At 47.0% G+C, this 24,628-nt stretch overlaps 1 protein-coding gene across 2 annotated transcripts in view; it reads left to right on the top strand.

The window, feature by feature from the left end:
• Nucleotides 1–20,787, top strand: part of LOC126524381 (sterol-4-alpha-carboxylate 3-dehydrogenase, decarboxylating-like) — a 73,242-nt gene extending 52,455 nt beyond the window's left edge. For both annotated transcript variants that reach the window (XM_072287374.1, XM_050172713.3), the window contains exons 4-6: nucleotides 7,671–7,847; nucleotides 9,898–10,034; nucleotides 18,100–20,787. In XM_072287374.1, the coding sequence (XP_072143475.1) occupies nucleotides 7,671–7,847; nucleotides 9,898–10,034; nucleotides 18,100–18,510 (725 nt within the window). In that variant the 3' untranslated portion in view covers nucleotides 18,511–20,787. The remainder of the gene's footprint in view (nucleotides 1–7,670; nucleotides 7,848–9,897; nucleotides 10,035–18,099) is intronic.
• The last annotated feature ends 3,841 nt before the right edge of the window (nucleotides 20,788–24,628 follow it).

Genomic DNA, 24,628 nt, shown 5'->3' with positions numbered 1-24,628 from the left:
TCGCAATGGAGGACGCCGCACATGGAGAAGAAATTTCCTCGAAATAATTTGTAGACCGACGCCTATAAATCCAAGCTGCCATGAAAGCCCATAATCTTGCTCGCGCGAAGAATACAGCTAGATACCATATGATACAGCTATGACACCGACGAACGCCACCGGCAAGCCCAGCCAGATAAATGGGGAGGGCCCATCGATAATGTGCCACCACATAAAAAGAAACCACTCTCGCGTCTGCCACAACGGACGAGAGGCGGACTTCGACTTCGAGACCACACGTTTACTACGCTACTGTACGCCCTGTCCCAAGACATGAGAGTGAACTCTTGGGAAATCAAACAACATGGCCAAGTAAGGATCAACCATTTTAACAACTTCTTTATGATGAGTACCCCTTCGATGCAACGCGACGGAGAATACAAAGCATCTAAATACTAGACCAAGTCTAGTCAACGTGTGCCTACGTGGTGGCACCGGACAACAGCATCCAGGGGATGGCGTATCACTTTCTGGAAGACCAAAGACACTCCGAGATCATGGAAGACATGTTAGAGTCAACCCATAGGTAGACATTGTGAACGCAATAATGATGGAAAAATGATCAAAAACCCTGCTCATCACCTTCACCAACACCAAGAGAGTCCCCGACTCTATTCAGTTCGACGGAGGAATCCATAACTGCTACCTCTTCAGACCCAAATTAAACGCATGCTACAACTGTAGAAGACCGGGACATTCCTCAGACGTCTGTCTGGAAGAACGAAGAAACCTCTGCTACAGGTGCGGCGAACAGCACGCGATCGAAGGCATACCCACGTGCACACCGAGGTGCATCGTGTGCAAGGGAGAACATTTCACGGGATCCGACCAAAGTAAGATCAGATACGAGAGATCGCCCGCCAAGGGAAACAGGAAACGGAATGGCAAGCCTCAAACGCAATTTCAGCGATCGGAGGGACAAGCAGCTCAACATGCTCACCCGCAGCAGCAGCAGCAACGGCGAAAGGGAAGAAGATCGAGAAACTGAGCCCTGGGCAACGACCGAGGGAAAGCGAGACCGCTCTGGGTCTTACCCGGCGCTATTTTACAAATGGTGGGAAAGAGCGCCACAATCGGTGAGGAGGACGCTTAACCCTCCCACGGGAGTAAAAAAATTAAAGAAGTTGAAGTAATAATAAAAAACAGGAAAGAATCATTCAGGGAACAATGAAGGCAGTAACGCAACAGCAGCACGATAGTAAACTATATATTGACCAACAACCCGCGATATTAACACAGGAAGCGCGGAGGGCCTCCCTCCCCCCCGTTAAACGCATCCTCGAGGGCACCCTCGCCTGCAAGAGGGCCACCGGTATAAAAGAGGTTGATGGAAAACTGGGAGAATAAGAAAAAAACACAATCACGAAGGTATAACGAGCATATTAAGAACAGTGGCAACCAGACTAAAGAAATTGAACAAAGGCAAAACAATATTGAAGCAAACCGGAGCGCGCTTCACAGCTATCAGAAACGAGGCCAGGGAACAAAATGACTCTTTAGCAGAGAAAATAAGAGTATTTAGAAGCGTAGCAAAGCCAACCAACGAGCTAGTACGGAAGCATGACAAGCAACTGGTTAAGGTGATGGGCAAACTCTTTCCAGCAGCAGGACCAGTGGTCTCCACCACAGCGAAATGCGTCTCCCTCCCTGAAGCCAATCCTGGCGAAGGTCCAGATGGAGATAAGAATATGTCAATAGAACTGTAGGAACTTCCATGGAAAGCGGGAGGACCTAGAGCTCCACAGTCAAAACATCGAAAAAGAAAAAAAAAAACTCCCAGATGTCATAGTCCTACAAGAAACCAAGAAAAAAGTAAAAGTTCGGGATTATAAAACGTATGGAAGCGTCAAGGAAGAAAAAGCCGCCAAAGTCTTTTTGGTCTATAGAACACTAACGGCAACAGAGCCCGAAATTGAATCGCACGGAGCGGACTGCCTCCTGATAGACGTCATGGCGCTAAAAAGAAGCAAGACCCCGCGTTTTCATTCTAAACATATGTAGAACCCCCAAAGTGGAGTCGTCCCTTATAATGAACCTATGAAAGAAGCCAGAAAATCAGGAAAACGAATCCAGTAAAAGTAGCCGGAATAAAAACCCACAACTTATGGCAAGGTGTTAAGAAGAAATTTAAAAGATTTTAGCTTCTGGCAACATATTCAGGACGAAGGCGACATGCTCCTGACGGATTTACTGGCGCCTAATAGGATAGGAAACAGTGTACAAGCCAAGACATGCCCTTACTTGATCGTATCGAAAAAACAAAGTAGATGCACAATGGCGCAACACCAACGAAAACTTAGGGAGCGACCATTACATTATGGAGAACACTATACCCAGCAGCACACTCAAGAAGAAAAGAAGTGTGACATGAATGGTAGACTGGCATAACCTCAGAGAAAGGAGACAGGTCAACATTGATGGAAAGAAGGTTAAAAACCTAAATAAATGGATTGATATACGCTTGAAGGACGTGGAACACACCATCAAGACAATACAGATGAAAACCGAAAACAAAGCCGCTGATAGTAGGTTATTACATACTTGGCAGGCACATAACAGCTCACAAAAAAGGTTTATGTAACAGAAACACGACAAAGAAGGGGGTTAACCGAGGGGACCGATTTTTATTACTCATAACTTAAGAAGCCAAGAAATACTAACACCAAGGAAAACATAGAGGAAATTACCTGTGCTTAATAAATGAAATAAAGATATCATAAATTGATGGAAATGAAAGTGGACGAAAAAACAACTTGCCGCAGGTGGGGAACGATCCCACAACCTGCACATTTCGCGTGCGATGCTCTAACAATTGAGCTACCGAGGCGGCGTTTTGCCACGCACTTCCTTGTGTATTTATGTTTCCTAGTAGAGCCCTGGGAGTGTTAGTCAGCACTACCACTCACAGACCTTGGCGGTGAATGTGCAACATCCTTTCTGCCGCAGGCGTCACGAGAACGTGATCTTTTTGCGTGAAGGCAACTGGTCAATAAAACCACAAATGTTACCTGAAGGCACCGATGTTGCTGGATTCGAGACCCTCCTTTTGTAATAAACGAGAAGTAAGGGGGTTAACCGAGGGGCCTGATTTTCATTAGTCATATCATAAGAAGCGAACAAACACTGACACCAAGGACATCATAGGAGAAATTACTTGTGCTTAATGAATGAAATGAAGAAATGACAAATTAATGAAAATAAGAGTGGATGAAAAAACAACTTGCCGCAGGTGGGGAACTATCTCACAACATTCGCATTTCGCGCGCGATGTTGCACCAATCGAGATACCGCGGCGGCGTTTCCCCATCCACTTTCTTGGGTATTTATGTTTGCTAGTAGAACCCTGGGAGTGTTAGTCAGCGCCACCACTCAGATACCTTGGCGGCGGATGTGGAACATCCTTTCTGCCGCAGGCGTCATGAGAACGTGAACTTTTTTGGGGAAAGCAATCGGTCAATAAAACCCCACATGCAACCTGAAGACATCAATGTTGCCGGATTAGGGACCCTCGTTATGTAATAAACGAGAATGTTAGAACATCACGAGAACGTTCTCGTGACGCCTGCGCCAGAAAGGATGTTCCACGTCCGCCGTCAAGGTCTGTGAGTGGTGGCGCTGACTAATACTCCAAGGGTTCTATTAGGAAACATAAATACCCAAGAGAGTGTACGGGGAAACGGCACCGTGGCAACTCAATTGGTAGAGCATCGCACCCGAAATGCGAAGGTTGTGGGATCGTTTCCCACCTGCGGCAAGTTGTTTTTTCATCCACTTTCTTTTCCATTAATTTATCATTTCTTTATTTCATTTATTAAGCACAAGTAATTTTCCTTATGTTTCCCTTGGTGTCAGTGCTTGTTGGCTTCTTATGATATGAGAAACACGACAGAAAACTAAGGATTAGAATAGCCAAACTAGATTGAGAAATGGTAAGTCATTCTGAAAATTTAGTAAAACGACAATGCAGAAAAACATGTGATAATATGAGTGAAAAATTGGGGCGCAAAGACACATAGCTTCTTCTGCGACACCTTTTACACCTAGAAGAGAGTAGAGCAACTCACCGGAAGGATGTAGCACGAATATTACACGGAAGCCCACTTAATTACGAAGAAATGATAACAGAAATCTAAAACCGATACCAATGCACAACGAAAAGCCAGACACTTCCCAACTACAGTGGTAGCCCCAGCCTTGAACTTGAGGAAGACGTAACAGTAGCGGAGGTAAATGCGGTCATGCAGAAAATTAGAAACTCATTGGCTCTAGGAGCAGATTGGGTCACTAACAAAATGCTCTGAAATATGACGAGGACTATATTGAAGAGATCACGGAGTACTTTAATAATTGCTGGAAGTATGGATGGCTGCCAGAGGCGTGGGAGCACGCCAAGTTAACTCTCATACTTGATGCCGCTAATCAGCCTCAGACCCATATCCCTAACCTCATGCTTAGGGAAGCTTATGGAGCACATGGCACTATTTAGATTATAGGACCTGAGGGACAAGCACGACCTCTTTCTGCACAGGATGATAGGCTTCCGCTCAACCTATATACGCAAGATATAATGCTCAGGCTTTCGGAAGAGACAATAAACACACCGAATAGCACCAAGACTAAAGCAATAATGGCACTATACCTCACCAAAGCCTTCGATATCACCCACAATGCCGTCATGAATGCCCTCTCCAACTTAAACGTAGGAGAAAGAATACGTTCATACATCAAGGCTTTTCTAGCAGACTGAACAGCCGAAATGACGTTTGGAAGCATCAAGTCGGATACACCACAAATAAGAAGCCAGGGTACACCGCAAGAGTTTGGTGCTGTCGCCCTTTCCTTTCAACGTAACCCTCAAACTCATGGCCAAGCTTCCTGCCGCCATACCAAACCTCCCCTTGGCACTCTACACAAACGGCATCACCCTCTGGAAAGTCATGGGAAAGGAAAGTGATATCCAGAGCACCCTACCAACGGGAGCGGATTTGTTGACCTGATACGTCAGGAGAGTTGGACTCGCATGGTCCCCGCAAAAATCCGAACTCCTAATAATAAGACATGAACCAAAGAAATACATTCCGCCGGCACAATTCGATGTTACGGTTCATAGTAAAAATAACGTTCTCAGAAGTACAACCCTTGAGAATCCTGCAAATGTACATTTGAAACAACGGGATAAACACAACGACTGTAAACAAACCACTCGCCTGAGTTGGACAAACCAACAGTCTCATAAGACGAATTGCTAACAAATACCAGGGAACAAAAGAAACAGATTTGAGGAAGCTAGTACAGACTTTCGTGTTCAGCCGTATAATGTACTCCCTCCCCTATGTCAAACTTCGGGCAGCAGAAAAAAAAAACAAGGTTGAATGCCTCATAAGAGAATCATACAAAGCAGCCCTTCATCTCCCTCAATGTATCAATGGTCAGGCCGCTAATATTAGGCATACACAACACGCCTCCCGAGCTACTCGAGGCGTATAGAGTCGCATAGTATAACGACTAACAAAAAAAACCCTCGGGAAGACACATTGTAAGAACCTTGGATGTCAGGCAAGAATGTATGGGGATGGATGCGGCGCAAATGCTGAGAGCCATGCACAAGTATATATCCAATCCCGAAAAACGTGGATTCCGAGCACTACGCAGAAAGGAGGAACACGAGGGCCAAAGCCCTCCACAGGCAATATTCAAACAATAAGGAGGCAGTCTGCACGGACGTTGCACAGCTCCATAATTGCGACGCCTTTTCGGTAGACATCGTGGGCACTGACCTAAAACCGATCGCCGCCGCGTCTGTATGAAAAAGAAAAGGCATACGAGGTCGAAGAAGCGGCCATCAGCCTAGTCATTATAAGAACGAAAGCCAAAAAATTTTTAGCGACATTAAAACAGCCATTCTCAACATTGCAAAAGGTAGGGTCCACAAACCCGCCAAACAGATCCTAAAACAGCATAGTTTCAACGCCAGACCAATTAGAGTCATATGAGTTCCGGCCAACGCGTCACATCGTGGGGACGAGGCAGCCCACAACTTAGTCCGAGGTTTAGTCAACCGCCCAATGCGCGAAACGGTCCTGAGGTCAGGGAGAGAGACCTTGACCACCTACTGGAGCAATGCCTAATAAACCTCAAAAAGCGACATGACAGAAGCGACAAACACTTTCCCCAAACCCGATATATACTCCAAGGCCTACCCAGGGGTCTATACCCACGAATGTAAGTTCTGCGAGGACACAAAGGCAGGCTTAACGCACATTTTATTCGAATGCAACAATCTAAAACCGCCAAGGGAATGACAACTCTAAAACGAGCAAGAGAGGGAGAATGCGGTATGCAGTTCGGACCCGGTGGTTAAACAGCAGGCCGTCACCTGGGTTTTGGAAGACACCGAAAGACAGGACCTCACGACCATACCATGAGGCACCGGAGGAGCTGACCGGACGGCCACCTCACGCAGCCTGGAAGTCCACTAAAATCAACCAAATTTGTTCTTTTGACGAAATAAAGTTGTTACGACCACCACTTGGTTGAGCATCGGCTTCGGCGTAACCGAGCGAACGCGCTCGTGCCATTTCTCGCGTGTTCGTCGTCGTCTTCTTCAATAGCTGGCTCCGATGCTGGTCATTATGCCCGCGTTCCCGCACCGCCCCTCCCACGGCGAAGGCGCTGACGGCCATGGCACACTGCCAGTCGGTGCAGTAATTTCAGTCTATATATCACGAAATCAAAACACGTATAAAGCTGAACTCATAAGGGAGTATCGTAATCAACGGACTTTTCTTCTCGAATAAATAACCCCTCTCTGTAAAATCTCCACAGCCCGGATGATGTGTACAACGGAAACACAGAAGGAACGAAACTCTACCAGCCTTATTTCTACTTCGAGTGGAAAGCTTGTTTTCCCACCTCGCATCATGATGTTCTTGATGTAACTCATCATCGTTAGGTAGCCATCTTCATCCATTGTGCCCATGTCCCTGCGCATATACATGTGATAGTGACAATATAAAGCCGAGACGGAAAGTTATAAACACATACAAATAGGCAGGCATGTGTGAGCTGTTATCAGGAGGCTCTGTCGCTAACTTGTGGGGTACAAAGTCCCGTAGCTGTACGATAGGTTGGAGTATTGGAAGACTCTGGATTAATTTCGACACTGTGGTGTTCTTTAACACGCGCGCACTGTAAAGCACGTGAGTGCTTTTTCCCCCTCATTACTGTCATTCTTATCGTGCGCCAGGTGATCATATTTGCCTTTATTTATAATTTACAATATACTTAGTTGTCCTGAACTCAAGTTGTTAACAGCATTATATGTACCAAAATTGTAAAGAAGCTCCTTGTTACTGTACAGACTCGAGAAAATTTCTAATGTCACTATTTCTTTTTTAATTTGGGACATTTGATATTCGATTTGACATTTACTAATCGTTTCTGTCGAATATTTGAAGTTCGATTGAAAAATGCTGCGCAGTAACCTCTAACAAATTCATAAGTGAAATGCATGAATGTTTGAACTTTTGCACCAGTTGAGCTCGTGCTTCCAGTGCTCCATGTATATGATGTTGGGCCATATGATTGCCGTGGCCTTCGTGTGCAGCCTCTTAAGATATTGCGGTGTGCAGGTACACGGAATGTGGTCGATGCCTGCCTCGAAGAGAGTGTGCAGTACCTCGTCTACACGGGGAGCGTGGGCGTGATTCAGGATGGAGCCACACGTGGTCACGAGGGCCTGTACGCCGAGACGAAAGCACAGGCTGAAAAGCTCGTCTGCGACGCCAGCGGGAGCTGTCTAAAAGACGGTGAGGATTAGCTTCTAAGGCCGATTGCCGCAAATACATTAAACTACAATACATTAAAACGAGGTGCAACGATCAAGATGTCCAAGCCCAGGCCGTCCAGCAGATCTTGGCGGATTACGCACAGAGCGTCGAATTATGCACACAAGGTAACTTCGGCTTTCACCTGCACATCAAGCAACGTAGTCTACTGTCTAGAATGCGCCGCTTGTAGCAAACAATACAGAGGTGAAACTGGACAACAAGTTCACACAAGACTCAGCGGTCACCGCGCGGACACAAAGCACAATTTACCCAAAGCAGTAGCAGCCACTCACTTTAATGAACATGGTCATATATTTGACAAAGCGAGGCTCTATATACTACAAACAAGTTTCCGTTCCCCTCGCGAAAGGAAGTATACGGAATCATACCTCATACACAAGTTTAATTGCCTATACCCGACGGGAATTAATTTGGCACGCGGCCACTTAGAATCTTAAAAAGCGGTAACTTAAATATGAAATTCTCATATCATCAACCAAGACACAAAACACATTATGCCACCAGCTAACCTTAATTCTTAACCTCACCTACTCTTCCATTTGGAAAAATGTTTTTCCTGCCTACTACTCGATTTAATATACTCTTTCAGGTTTTTACGCCTATATCAACTGTACGAACCCCTTCTCCCATGTACACTTGCCCCCGCCCGCTTCTGCGCACGTCACCCTCCTGTTTGTTATTCCGGTTTCGGTCCCCCTCTCTTTTCCCTTCTTTTTTCTTTATATATTTTTTGAAACGCCCTCACCAACACATTCCGAAGTCAATATGCCTGTTTCGGCGCCTCAACCCAGGGTATCGCCATTTCTGGATGCCGCCGTAACGACATCTACGCTGAGCGACTGGGGCAATGCCCCTTGAAAGACCATGCCGCTGCCTTTCAGTCACCCCATACATTGCACCGCAGACTCCTCATCGCCATCTTAACTACTTCAACATTACTCGACGTATTGCTGCTATGCTACACAAGTCACTCGTTCAACTCATGTTTTTTTATTTTTCTTTTTTGTTACTCGCGCACTGACCACCTGACCGCCTGTTCTAATGCCACAAGCACATGCCGCCAACGATACCCCTAAATGCTTCCTAACCTCCAGCATTCCCGAACGCGCTCCCAGGCCCCCGTCTTTCTTTAAATTTTTTCCCTCTTTCTTGTTCTTTCTCTCCCTCTCTCCTTTTTTTCCCGTGTTGGTGTCGCCCTGGCTCCCCCCCCCCTTTTTTTTCCTCTTTTTTTCTCTCTGTCTTTCTTTCTTTTCTTTTCTCCCCACGCTCCCACTCTTCTGCTCTTGTCTCCGCGTCTTGGGAACGAAGCTCACAAACGTCCGACGACAGCGCTCGTTTCCTCTGAAGTCTCTCCCTTTAAAACCAGCCGCGAGCGACAACACCCGCACGTGACGTCACTGCACTAACCGCTTAAAACTAACATGCCGAGGATGACGAGGCCGCCTTTGACGAAGATGGGTCCTCCTATCGAAACGTTGGCCAGCCTTTTCTGAGGCACCTTATCGCTGTTTACAAGCTTTATACCACAGTGTGCTATTCCATCTGTCAGCCCTTTCTTGATTTTAGGAAGGAGCAGAGTTCGGAGGGTCGTGTGTCAAAGCCAAAAGCGTGTGGTCTACTGGAGTAACATAGCTGGCAGTAAGAGTATAGAAGAACAGACGAGGATTGTAGAGGATAAAGTTTCGATGGGCCTGGATGTTATTTTGATAAATTGGCAGTTATTGTGACTGGGTAGCCTTGCAAGCACTATAGGACGTGACACTGCTGTCCACAATGATACATGAGAGCGATATGCGGATATGAGAACTCCAGAGCGTATATGAAGAAACAACATGAGTGAATGGATGCTGATATAGGAAAGTTCGAGGCATATAATTGAATAGGCTGAGGCCAGGTCGCTGCAACTGGACATGAATGCGAGAGTCTTTGATTTTGCAGTTGAAATAACATTGACTAGTGACGAAGAATTTAGGTAGCATGATCAAGAGTAAGCTTGTTCTGTTTACAGGGCTGCGTCGGCTGCATACCATCGTCATCCGCCTGCCACTAATGTACGGAGAGCTAGATCATCGTTTTATTCCGTCATTGGTCACGTGGTCTAAGCGAACATTCAACGTCTATTTTAGATTGGGAACGGTGTTTCCGGTAAGTGGCATGCAGTTCTTTCGTACCCGTTCACGAATCAGTCAGCCATGGAGACAAAATCACTGTTTCTTTTTATTCACTGCATTCTTGCAAAAAGTACGCAAGATGCTACACTGGGAAACGTTAGGCTTATAGACGTGTGGTTTCAAAAGCATTCTAACTTGAGCAACGCAGGATACCACTAACAAGTTCGGAATGAGCAAATTTCTAAGAATGCCCTGATGATTAGCATGAAAAAAAGCCACTTGAGTGATTTCTCTAGTTCTGAAGACATTTTACTCTGACAGCAGCTGACACTGAGCACCGCCGTTTACTAAAGCACAAGTTCTCTTTCTCATTGCACATAATGCCGTACACGTCAGCAAGAATGTTGTCTGCAGCGGCTTTCCAAATATATGCATCGGCGTGGCCACTTTGAGAGTTCTTCCATGCAGTATCCCATTTACCAAACAACTAGGCTTAAAGTGAAAGTGAATGACTAGCTAAAACAAAACGTAAAGAGGAATGGAAGACGACGGCAGGGCATTGGACTAACAACTGCATGAAATAATATGGAACAGGCTATGGAAATTAACAAGTCGGCTACCTTACACCTTGCCTTTAATCCATGATCGAGGCAACAGCCTTGAAGACCAGACTAAAGCTTTTGGCCAACATTTACAGCTGGTGTGCCGTTCAGCAAACTACTGAGAAGTATTCCAAAAGCCGGATGCAACAGCACAAAATAAGGCATTGAACTGTAAAGTGTTCGCAATGAATCTAATAGCCAACCATTCAGTGCTGACGGGCAAACCTCTTTGAAGGATGTCTTTGAAGGACTTTCAGAAGTATGTACACGGCCTGTTAGTCATGTGCACAATGAATACACATCTTCACCGAGACCCACAGGTGACACTACCTTCCCTTTTCAACACCATATGGGCAACAGGATACATTACACTGTCATGGAAAGAAGCTGTTGTGCTGCTTATCTTGAAACAAGGAAAACATCCGTCCAGTGTGGAAAGATGCCAGTACATATCACTAACAAGCTGCCTCTGTAAGTTATACGAGTTATCGCCAACTATTACGTCTCCTTGAAACAAGCAATTCTCCTTGCCCATATCAATGTGGTTTTATCATTGTGGACCACTTCGCATGCACTGAGACATTTATTCGTGATGCTTTCGTTTACAAACAGTTCTTTCTATTCGTGTTTGTTGACATGGCAAACATATATGACCCAAACTAGCGCTACGGAATTCTGGAAGACCTCTCGGAAATGGGCATTCATGTTAACATACTTAATGTAACCGAAAGTTACTTATGGAAATGTTCATTCCGCGTAAGAGTTGGCGATGCTCTTTCAAGGCCATTTATTCAGGAAAATTAGGTACGGTAGGGTGGCGTACTAAGTTGCACTTTTTTATAGCAAAATTAATTCTCTCTACATATTGATGCTTACAAATATGAACGAAACCTCTGAACTGCAAAGGTTGCGGCAACACATTCATGCTCAGTCATGGTGTAATCACGCTCTGGCTTGCTTAGTGAGCAGCTGGCTTAAGAAAAAAAAACATGTTCTCGGCCACCGCAGCGTTGGGCCCGTACAGCGCCAGTGACTGTACCACTAGCATCTGTGTGAAGGTCTGTTGGCATGGAAGGTAAAAGTGTCGGAGAATATCTTGTGACGTCAAAAGAAACTTAAGCTGTCGAAAAGAGGCGTCACACTAAGCAGTCCAATCGAAATGTCCATCCTTTCGTAGAAGAAATGTCAATGAATAAGCAACATCAGCAAACCGATTAATTACGTGACGAAAGTAAGAACACAGTCCCAAGAAAAAAAGCAGCTCCTTCATACACCGTGGCGTGCTTCGACGGCTTCAGTCTTCTGTGGGTTAGGTCAAATCCCACCTTTACCCACCAGATCACTCAATTCCAATGCTTGTCACTCACCTAAATGACACTTCTTTGAGTTCAGAATTAGTCCAGCATTCTTGATACAGCGCACAGCTGGCCGCCCGGACTGAGATCACTGTATGCATCCACAGGACCGTGAGATGGGGCGTAATGCACCGAGAATAACCGATACCTGTGTTCGTACCATAACCACATGACAGTCATCGGTATTGGTGGGTGGAACGAGAGCAGGGTTGGTAGTGGAATCTCGCCGACAATGGTACCATTGCACGTGGAGATTCCGCGTAGTTGTCGACGTCCGCGGCATGCACTGATGTCCAGGTAGGAGCAGGTCATAAGAATGCGTTGTCCTGCGACGAACAGGTGCCCGTGAAACGTGGTGTCGAAGAAGTATCTTCGCGTTGGAACAGCTCTTCGCAAACGATTTGGCGTATCGTTGAGGCGTGTTCCGTTGACAAGCTCACGTGAACGCTCGCCACCTTCATTACTTTGGCCAACCGACCGAACGTGGTCATTATTCGGTGCACCTTCAATGTTTCGAAGGAGCGGCAATGTCGTATGACGTCACAAACCAAGTTCAAGTTATCCTTGCCATTGCGGAAACTCTAAACGGCCTCGGCGATTTCTTTGAGTGGAGGACCAACTTTGTGTTCTGCTGACATACGTGGGTTCACCTGCTAGCACAACCTCCGGATCTCCTCAATATATGTGGTGGAAGGCACGCCAACAAGTTGAGCCCTTCAGGTAGTGGGCAGGTCGGCACACATTTTCTTGGCAGTGGTGTCACCGAAACAGCTTTTCATTTTCTCGTACCAAGCGGACGCGGTATCAATTAAAGAGGAGACTACACTCTTAAGCTGCGCCTTCGAGTTCCATCTATTGCTCTTGCTAACCCTTTCGTAATGTGTTAGCCATTCTACGATGTCTTCCCGAGCTTTTCCTCCATGGGAAAGTGGCTCCCTATACAGCTGGTAAGGACCTGGAGGTGAGGATGTCGAAGCGCGTGCGTCGGTGGACATGTGGGGTGGCGATGGCGAACTGCCGGCAAAGCGATGACTATGGCGAAGACTTGGATGGAAAGGTTCCTTGGTCGGCCGTGGTACCAGCACCTGCAGCAGAAGTGTTACAAGGCGGGAGGCGTTTATTTAGAAGGCTGGGGGCTAAAGCACTGGACGGGCGAGGCCGCCAGACCAAAAACAAGGTCCGCCTCTTGCATTGCTCCTTCACTTCTTCGCGTGTACATACATGCCGCTACAAGATATTCCGCCAATTATGTTTCATTCTACATACGTTGACGACATACTGGCACAATTTAAATCCTGTAACCTCCCAGTCTGCGCGGGACAGGTTGAATTTTGGCTCAACGAAGTGTCAGTATGGGCAACAGAGAATGAACTCAAGGTAAAACCCCTTAAATGCTCAAAGCTCATGCCTCTTTTTCTCAGGAAAGAGAGGCTTTCTCCCAAATCCGATATTGAGCTACATGGACCGCGATTGCCAGTGAACAGACAACACAAATATTTACGCACCATTTTAAACAAAAGACCGTGCTTCATTTCACACCTAAAGTACCACAAGTACAAGAAGCATAAAACAATGAACGTCCTGAAAATGTGTCTCACGCAGCACGGGGTAGTGAAAAAGAAGTGACTCGTGAATCTATACAAACATCAGAAATAATGCTATGTTTCGGTGCATCAGTTATAGGTGTCAGCCACAGGGACGTCTTTGATGCAGTTTGCAGTTAGGTACAATCAACTAAACGAATAACTTTTTTAGTGTTCTTTCGTAATTTGTTCATTTTTGTATGGTTTCGCCTTTCTTTAATCGAATATGTAACACATCAAAAGGTTAAGTAAATGTTTCAGCGCACAATTCTTGGCCTATCCCCCCAGTGTGGGTATGAGCCAGAAGATGAGGCCATCATCATCATCTTTACAAGCGCCTTATAGGCACGCGCTTAGACTATGGGTCCATAGTGCATTAGTATGCTACTCCTAGCGTCCTAAAGAGCTTCGTCCCTGTTCGCCATTTAGTTATCCAACTGTCAAGTGGTTGCTTGAAGACAAGCCCCATAGAATGCATCTATACAGAATCAAATGAGTGGCCAGCCCATCAGCAGAGGTCTTACTGCAGTTTCTTCTATTGTTAGAACATACACTTAAAAAATGAACACCCATCCTATTCAACCGTAAACAATATGGTTAGTGCCGCCCTCTTTCATAACCGACCTGCAGTAAAAGTGCGCTTTTCACGGCGCGTACTGTGTCTAAGAAAACTCATTGACGAAGTGGGTGCTCCAACGAAGCTGTTTACCTCCGTGGAAATGACCGTTCGTTGGCATATCATTTGTTGACGTGACAAAACACACTCAGGACATTCACATACAAATGCACTTTCTAGCACTTCAGTCGAAGTACACCTGCTGCGAAGTTTACATACATGCATCAGTCAGATGCCTCTCCCGCAGGGACCACCTTTTTCAGAATTTGACGTCCTGCACCCCGAAACCAGTATTTTCACGAGAGAGGTGCATGGAGTACTGTCAGCTGTTAAACACATAAGGAAAGCAAAGCTCCAAAGATCCAATATATTGTGACGTGTTGGTGACGTTGAATAACACAGTAGCAATACTGTGAACGACAAAACAAACTTTTATTGGGCGAACTTGTGCCCACAAAACAGGCTACACTTATAGCACAACGATAGCGGCGAACACGCTCGGCGATCGTCGAAAATCTGATCAGCGGGTCCAGCGCGTCAGCTTTTATACAGCAGTCATCGAATGTTCCAGACTAATCGTTGGGACCCGCGTGCCTTCCACAAAGTTCTACACCATTCGCGTCACGCGATGAAATCAGATAACACAAGGTTCGGCGACAACATACAGCGGATAGAAGCATCGATAACTTTCCAGAAACTTCGGATACATGCAGGCGCGTCCCGCGCTGTGCGATAAGATTTGTTAGGCGGCGAAACGTGGTCGCCCGATAAATATAAGTACACGTGTCAATATTCACATATTTCTCAAAAGTCGTGAGAGCTTTAGAAAATAATATTATAAGGCATTACGTGTGAAAACCGCGATCTGGTTACGAGCCACGCCGTAGTGGGAGATTCCGAAAATTTGGACCACCTAGGATTCTTTACCGCGCACCTAAATCTAAGTACATGGGCCTTTTTGCATTTCGCCCCCATGGAAGTGCGGCCACCGTGTCCAGGATGTGAAAGTTTTGAAATAGATAAAAAACATTGAGCCACTTAAGCATAAATTACTTAATATTCTCGTTCGAATGCGTTGTTACTTCTTATTACTTGTGTTCTCTCACCAAAGGACGTGGGTACGGGTGCCTTAATTGACGACATTGTAAATACCTGTGCCTTAATTAACTTCGCCCTTATTAGCACCAGATGTCGTGGGTTGGACTCCCACCAAAAGTCGTGGGTTTGAGTGCCTTAATTACCTGCATATAAATTATCTGGGCCTATAACTTCGCCTCAACACGAAAGGTCGTGTGCTCGACTTCCACATAAGTTCGAGGGTTCAAATTCCACCGAAGGTCGTGGGTTCGAGTGCCTATATTAGCTCTATCTTAATTACCTTCGCATTTTTTTACATGAAGAGTGGCATCGGAGACAGCTGTGGAAGAAGACGATAACGAACGCACGAGCACATGACTTCACATGGGCAAGCTCACGTGACTTTCGGCACCACCTGCCGCATTTTTGAGACCTCCGAGGGGATGAGCCATTTAAGGTTATTGTTTACAACCTAGAAACCTTGTAATCAATGATCCCTAGTCACGGCTTTACCATACTTATGCTAATGAACAATTTGTATTATGCTGGGTGCATGGGGACTTGTTTTAGAGTGTAACGTGCTTGCAGATGAAAGGCTGACATCCACGGCAATGACACCTACCAATACGTCCATAGGGGTTCCTGCCACAGACCTCAAACAATCTATATGGAGAAAACTGAAGAACTATTCGCAACACTCGTGGGATGCGCATACATTAAATGGACACTTCGTAATTAGGCCACCCTTAGAGAATTGGCTATCATTAACAAAGTCACGACGATGCAATGTGTTCTTCCGCCGACTGAGAATAGGGCACACACATCTGGCACGCATTCGTACCTTTTGACTGACACTCAGCTTCCTGTCTGCGGTAGATCTGGTGAGAGGCTTACCATACTTCACTTCTTGCAAATACCTAGAGGCCCCTGCTATTATACAACTTTGGCCACTGCATCGGGGTATGCGGCGGGTAGGCGTGACCACGACAGCACAATGAACCAGAGCACAATAGGCAAGCAGGATCAAAATGGCTGAAGTAGGCAAACAATGCTAATCGCAATAAAAGCACTTTGCTACAGTTTACAAACTGTTCCCTTACATCCGGCATTGTTATTTGGCGCAGTACCGTTCTTTTAGACCAAAACAGTGCTGAAGTCGCTAAATGACGTTGTGTTACATGTTCTTTGCCCAAGAGATTCGTAGGACACCCTCTGTCTAGAGTGTATTCCTGCCATAGCTGTGTTTTGCAGAGCACATGCCTCCATGACCCTTGTGCTACGGTTGTGCTACTAGCAGCGGCATGTTTCATTGTATTATCCCTTTGCAGAGTATAGTGTATGGTCATGGCCTCCATCACTAGCCACTGGCATTAGTTTGTTACTTGTATATTAGCTCAGATGGTAGAGCGGCTGCCCCGGAAAGGCGGTGGTGCCGGGTTCGAGTCCCGGACCAGCACGAATTTTTCTTCAACTCTGAGGTTTTTTTCTTTCGAGGAACCCGTATGGGTTTCCTTTGTAGCAATTGCTACAAACAGGTGGATGTCTGATTTTACCTTTATTCATTACTTTTCTCCACCTTGTGGGTTTCCGCAGAACTATTACGTCATTACTTGTATATTTCACGTATATTACAACTACTGCCGTTAGGCCTCTGTATAACCACCTTAGAAAAAACACTTATCATGTACGGCGCCATTGACTTTATCATACTGTTTTGTGGCGTTCTTTGGCTATCCTGGCCTCTTGTGACAAAAGCCTCATGCATAATCAGCCTCATGAATAGCGCACTGGCTCGCGCGTCCGGGGCCGCGATATTTCGCGCTTTGTCGGTGGTCAGAGCTACGATCCGCCAACGTTATGTATTGGATCAGCCGGCTGTGTACAATGGACGGTAAGAGTGGCATAAGATCGATCAAAATACATTAATTATAGATTAAATCATTAGGTTTTACTTGCCAAAACCACGATCTGATTATGACGCACGCCTTAGTGGGGGACTCCGGAAATTCGAACAAACTGTTTTTTTTAACGAGCACCTAAATCTAAGTACACGGGTGTTTTCGCCCCATCGAAATGTGGCTTCCGTGGCCGGGATTCGATCCGCGACTTCGTGCTTAGCAGCCCGACACGACAAACAATAAGCAAACACGGCGGCTAAAAAATGTCGAGACAAAATCGCGGTCCACTCTCTAGCAATATGTTTTGGTGGGCTGGTTGATATGCAGACATGATAGAAAGCAGCGCAAAAAATAATGAGAAAAGAACGGCCGATAGCAGCGCACTGTACTTCTTTCTTTGTCGGATTTCTTGCGCTAATTTACATCATGTCACAGCGCTCTACTGAATATTTTCGCAGGGCTATAGTTTGAATCCAGTAGCGGCTGTGGACGTTGTTTTAAAACAGAACATTCCGAAGTAATCTCCCCAGTATTTGCTGTGTTGTTGAGCTTGTCGGGACGGATAGTTTCAACGATGTATTTGTCGCAAGCTGTTGGTCAAATTAAATATAACGCGCCCGATAATGGCGGTTGTGCCGAGGTCTCAAGGCCGAGGTTTCGTCATAGCTCAGTGCTCTACGCACTATGGATTGATATGGCACGCGTGAAAAATTTTCTTGCCCCATGAAAGAAAGTTTGGAAGGCAAATGGAGACGCTTTTCACGTGCGTCACAGTTCCTTTTTGCTTTCACCGCAATGTGTCGCAGAGCAGTTTTTTCATAAAGTATTTTTCTTTAATGTGGAACAATTTAGTAAAATTTGCGTTGATTTGCAAAGTCATGTCTCGGTGTGCCATATGTATAAACTGTCGCGACAAGAAAGCTCAGAACGCCGGAATTTGACCTCCGCCCTTCTCTCTTATTCTACAGATGATCTACGCGGGCAACGCGGCCTCCGTCCACGTTCACGCACTGGAAGCCATGTGTGAGGACTCGACGCTTTCCGGCCGCTGCATCGCGGCGGTCGATGACACGCCCGTCGACAGCGTCGCCTCTCTGTCGCCCCTGGTCGCGGGACACGGCATACATGTCTCCAGGCGACCAGTGCCCTATCCGTTGGCCATAGCTTTCGCTCTGTGCATCACAGGCATTGCCAGAGTGCTGGCGCCGCTCTTCCCAGGCGTTCGCGATGCCGTGTTGCCGAAGCCGGCGGATGTCCGATACATGTACAGAGGGACCTTCTTCGACCGGTCTGAAGCCAAGGAGGTACTCGCTTGGAGGCCCAAGTATCCGCCGCAGGAGGCTGTCCAAATGTCGCGCTCATTCTATGATGCGCTGTGACGATGGTCTGAACAGATAAAGTGCGGTTCTAGAGATTCGGCACTGGTCGCAATTTCGCGCGCCGTTCATGTCACCTGCAGAAAGCGGGCCGAAGAAGCGTACGGTGCCGATGCTCATCGCTGGAGCAAGCTACTGACACTGCGAGAGAGCCAATAGGGCACAAGTTGGTGGACGACGCTAGCGGCCCCTGAATTCTAATGGCGGTTCCATGGATATCAAAAGAAAAAAAATTAAATTTTGGGGTTTAATGTGCCAAAACCACTTTTTGATTATGAGGCATGCCGTAGTGGAGGACTCCGGAAATTTGGACCACCTGGGGTTCTTTAACGTGCACCTAAATCTAAGCACACGGGTGTTTTCACGTTTCGCCCTCATCGAAATGCGGCCGCTGTGGCCGGGATTCGATCCCGCGACCTCGTGCTCAGCAGCCCCACACCATAGCCACTGAGCAACCACGGCGGGTGATGTTAAAAGAATGTATGCAAGTAATGGTTAATGTTGTGTCATGACTTATACCTCAAATTTAGGAAAAATAGGTGAAATCTGCTATTAAGGAAGTTATTACTGGATATCAAGTTTCTTAAGTACCAAATTCTCAAGACAATTTGTGAATCGTCAGAATGGCGGCTGGAGTTCCTCACGGCAGATGATGCTGGGTGCTCCGGTTTGAATTCTTGAAGCGTTCTTTCCTCCTCTTGTCGTGATGTTTGTCCCGCAGGGCGTAATCAAGAAAGTAAAAAAGAAAGGCAGCGAGAATTTAAGAGACCTCTAGAATCCACGCGAGAGTAAGCTTACATAGGTGAAGAGGATATATTCAAAGGTATACTACTCTCACAGTACTGGCCACGTCCGCCACCTTGATTGTGGCGCAATTCCGAGGCTGGCTGTACGTTGTAAGGCTCGGCGATCATCGCCGTGCGGCAATTCAGGAATATGGCCTTCATCGCCCAGCAAATGATTATTTGCGAACTTTACTGTTCTACGACGAATGAACGAAGCGACGCCATGGGGTTTCTGCACCTATGCATTATGTCCAGGCAGCATTCACAGGAGGCGTATTGCGTTAAAACCGAAACTTATACATAGCCTCTCTTTCCGGTGGCATGCGCTTTGGACTTCAGCTAGGTGTCCTGAAAAATTGCTCATTTGCTGTAGAATGTTTTAGTTAAGAACTGCCTGGAATATTACTACAATGCCCAAGATTTGTGGCGCCCGGAAGAAAACGGGTCAGATGCGAAAAATCGAAGCTCCTGTCGTGCAGCGCTGTTAATCGAAGCTGACAATAAAGCTCCATGCGCGTAGCCTATAGGGCTGCCAATGGCTTCCAACTTAGCGGTACAGCCGTGCCTTTTGAGTAAATGTGCCGCGTTCCGACTAGACTGTGCCGGGACGCCCAAATGTTCGAATCACTGGGTGTGTCTGCCGATAGTCACCAGCTTCTCTCCCCCCTCCGCTCTCGCCCCCCCCCCCCCGTCCCGTCCCGTCCCAACTTCTGCTTGAGTGTTGGCAACCCAAGCGAAAAAAAGAGAACTGCGGTTGCTCTGTTCGCTTCGTGTTCTAGCTTCGAGCGTGTGAATTGGAATTGTGTGAATCGGGGTTTGACAGGGATGCCCGTGAAAATGGAAGTCAAGTTGCAATGGCAAGCTCCGGGTCGGGAGTTGATTCCTTCCGTGCACTTGTTTTCTGCAGTTCGCCGTCGCGAGTACCAAGTCTACGCACAATGAGCGAATTGTGCATGTTTGCTCTCACGAACTTTCTGTGCACTTCCTAATTCTCACACTGCTTTGTGCATATAAATTGATGGCTACAATGCGTACAGAAGCTATGGATGCAAGCACACCCCAATAACATGAGCAACCCTGCAAACACGTGGCTGCAGGACTAACGCGGCATTTAAATACTAGAGCCGAAACGAAACACAACAAGTGATTACATGGCAAAGTACGAAAAGAAGGGAAAACCAACGCACATGCGATTAAACAGCACACTGCGTGGTGAGCAGCGACAGCTTGGGAATAGAGCGCGCGGGCCTTCTTGATCTCTATACCGGTGCTGTCAATTTTATGCAGTGCACCGTATACAGAATTGTGCACTGTAAAATAATTTATATCCTTATTCAGTTCTAAGGGTCCACATTATTTTGCAGGGAACCGGCGTCAATATTTCATCTTTTTTCCTGCTTGCTAAAAGCTGCATCAATGAACTTTGCTAATCTTTCATAACTTTTATTTGAATAAATGGCAATGTTCCGTCTGAACGCTTTATACTCACGTGTGGAAACGCATTTTCTTTATTTTTTCGTACACACTAAATACAATTTCTGGGAAACCGCGCAGTCTTCTCGAAAGTGTTCCAACTTTTTTTTTGTCTGAGCAAAATATACAATCAAATGTGTGCCGTCATAGCGCGCCTTCACATAAAAAATGTCGCAATCGTATACTAAATATATACCTCTTAAGATAAACTTACATGCAGAAGCTAGAGCTGCTTTTCAGCGCGAACTTAAACGAAGCTACAAAAATATTTCTTTTTTTCTTGGAGCGAGGGAGGGCGCCGGATCTGTTGTACTAGTTTTAGAAAAGGCACAAGCAAGAGAAATGCTAGTAAGGTTAATGCTCAGTGCAGCACGTAGGCAATTGTTAAGCACGCGGATCTAATTTTATTTGCTCATTTACTTTCTCCTGCTGGTGAAAAAAATGAGGCCTAGGTTGTAATTGGCGTTGCCACGAATCCGTTGCTTCAGTTGTTGCAGCGCACAGCAATGGGACGGTACCACATACCACCGAATAACGGCGAAGACAGCAGCTGACAAGATGTGCATAACAAGTTGTGGACTCCCGGCGCCCGTTAACGAAGTCTTGTAATTGCGATTTTGCCGTCCGTGCCTCCAGCTATACTCCACCTCACAAGTTTGCAGCAATGCCGAAGGTGCAAGACATGCAGAAGCAATATCCTTGCACAGCGGAATGCAGTTCCGAGCGTAACAGTCTGATTAACGGTAGGATTAAAAAGTTTGGTTTTTCTTGGCATATGATTCGCTACAGCGATACTTGAAATGATAGAACCATTGCCCCCGGCACGCCGTATACCGCAAATTCAGAAGCCGCTGTGCAGACAACGGTACGGATGAACACATTTCGAGGGGCATTCGGCCTTTCTATTGGCTAACAAGAGTTGCAGCTTCCTTAGTGCTGCAAACGACTTGTGAGGTGAGTCATAGCCTGTCGATGTCTGCACTCCGAAGGAAATATTGATCTATAACGGGCAAAAAGAACGTGTACTGGTACACCAAAGAAAGCAGCACGCACAAATATGCAGCGCACACACACACAAAACAGCAGACTACGCATGCTTGTACTATAATTTACCGGGGACCACCCTTGGGCAGGGCAATCTTGGTCAGAGTACCAGTGGTCACCTGTTAGGGTGAGTATTGCTTTGAGTGAAAGGTAAAAATTGGAGTCACTTGCAGCTTCACTGCAAATGACTCGTAAGTGCGTAAATGTGGTCGTCCTACGTTATTACGGAGCATTAGGTAGGTAGGTAGTAAACTTTATTGAGGTCCGGAGGAATCTTCACCTCGTTTTCATAGGGACAAGATGGCGGTCCGCATCCTCGTTGAAACGGCAAGACGAAGCCTCACCACCACATCGTGGGCCTTCTGGACAGCCCGGAATTGATCAATTCAGTCGTGGCTATTGACCAAAGAATAAAATGTTTCCGCCATCAATCCGTGGTCTGTGTGGTGCTGTAAAGAGGCGCATTCCGAGAGGATGTGCTTAAGTTCACAAACCGCCCGCACTCAGGACACAGAGGGGAGACCTCTGGTTACTGACTGATGATGGAGTGTGGGATACGAGTTCGTTTGGATTAGCCTGAGGATCACGGCCCTAGGCCTCATGAGGATTCGATGTGGCAAGAGGAAAGTCCTGCGCCTCATCTCATGCTGGCTGGCTGTCTCGTTGACGGTGGAAAGAATGTCCCTGAAGTGGGGGGACCTGCCTCCGAAAAGGTCAGACTAAGCCCGCCGCCGGTACCACCCGGCACACCGGCCTCCCAGTGCCCGGCGCGGCCGGCAAGATCTCCCGCCTGGGCATGGGCCAACTCATTAACGTTGGCTAGCCCCCCTACTGAGGCGGCCGTGTGTGCCGGAAGCCATATAATAACGTGATCAGTAAGCACCTTACCCTCAAGTGCCCCAGCAACCGCCTCACAAAGAGCCCCAGTCGAAGAAGCTCGGAGGGGTGATCTCGAGCCCGTATAAATCTCTTTCCTGTGCGACCCAATGATCGCCCACGCCATGGCCAGCCGCTCTGCCTTGCAAGCCAACGACGTCCTGCTTGACGCGGCCTATAATATTCGGCCCTTCATGTCCACTACATTAGCAACAAAACGACTGCAGTCGCCTTCCTACTGGGCAGCGCCTACAAAACATGACGCTGCCTCGTGCGCATACGCGTTGTCCAGAAGCTCAGAGCCGTGAGGCGTCCTCTTGCAAGTGTTGAAAGTCGGATGTACGTTCCTCGGAGGGGGGGGGGAGACCTTAATAGTCTGTCTCACACTGTCTGAAAACCGAACGTTCCTATCCCTTAACGTCTTCGGATTGATTCCAACCTTAGATAGGATCCCCCTTCCCGCCGACAAAGACGAGAGTCAGGCAATACGTGCGGACTGCGGCGCTTCGATCTTTTCCTCTAATGTGTTGTGGACGCCTAGTCTTGCTAGGTTGCCTGTGTCTGTGCGCATTGAGAATCCTAGGACTCTTCCTGATGAGCGTATTCAACTTGTTCATTTCGTCTTTCTGCCATCTGTACATGGGAGTGACATAATTCACATGGCTCATCAGAAACGCGTGAAAACACCTGAGGAGATTATCATTCGGAAGCCTTCTTTGTCTGTTCGAAACCCTTTCAATGAGTATGATTACACCTTCAGCATGTCCTGTAAGCTTATACATAGTACGCGCGGGCTGACAGTTAGCTTCACTGATCATGCCTAGCACCCGGAGAGAACGAACCCTGGGGATCTCGCACCCGGACGGCGTTCGCACCCCAATATCAATCTCCGCAGGAGGCCTCCACCCTCAAGGATTGTGTCCTCTTCTAGTGGGATGACATAGAAGTAACTCTCATTTAGAAGGCGAGAGCCCGAGACCCATCCGAATTACATGTTTTTCCACGTGATACACATCTTCTTGCACTGCGTCCTCAACGTGGCCATCCGACCCCCCAGAGCACCAGAGGGCGATATCGTTCGCACAGACTGCGGAGCCAATATCCTCCATCTGCTCAAGCTCATTGGCCAAGCCGTACTTCGCTATGTTACGTAAGAGCGGCGAGATAACCAACCCCTGTGGCGTATCCCTTTGCCCGAGATCGTAATCCGCTGATCCCAAGTCACCCAATTTGATTGCGGCCCTCCTACCTCCAAGAAGGGACGGCACGAATCTGTAAAATCTCTCCCCCAAGTCAAGGCGGGAGATCGAATATAGAATATACCTATGCGACACGTTGTCGAAGGTCTTTTCCACATCGAGACCGAGAATGACCCTCTAGTCCCTGGTGTCTTTATCTAGTATAGCATGCTTGATTAGTATGACGTCTTACGTGCAGAGGTGAGGTCTCAAGCCTCTCATGTTGTTGGGAAGGAGACACCCGTCCTCAGTGTGCTTAGAGATTCGATCATTTATCACATGCTCCGCCACCTTCGCCAAACCAGACGTGAGAGACATGGGCCTGAGATTCTCAGCCCCGGGGATGCGCCCAGGCTTGGGAATGAGAACGAGGGACGCAACCTTCCACTCATGTGCAAATACACCCGATGCCCAAATGCGCTTCATCTCTGCCGTTATGACCTTAATCGACCTGTCATCTAAATTGTGCAGCATTATTGTAGTTACGCCATCCGGTCTCGGCGCTGACCTGCCAATGAGTTTCTGTAGTGTTTCGCGAACGTCCGCTTCCTGAAACAGCCGATCTAGGCCCTCGGCTGATTTGTTCTCACATCGTGGGCATTCCGGCCCCGAGTCCCAGCCTCTTCCTCCAGCCTCGACTTCCGTGCCAAGCGCGTGGCGATTTCGTCATCCCCATGCTACTGCCTTTCCGCATGGAGAATTTTA

The sequence above is a fragment of the Dermacentor andersoni genome, chromosome 3 (assembly GCF_023375885.2).
Source record: "Dermacentor andersoni chromosome 3, qqDerAnde1_hic_scaffold, whole genome shotgun sequence".
NCBI classification, from domain to species: Eukaryota; Metazoa; Arthropoda; class Arachnida; order Ixodida; family Ixodidae; genus Dermacentor; species Dermacentor andersoni.
Note: the sequence above shows the minus strand (reverse complement) of the source record. Positions and strands in the feature narration are given on the sequence as shown.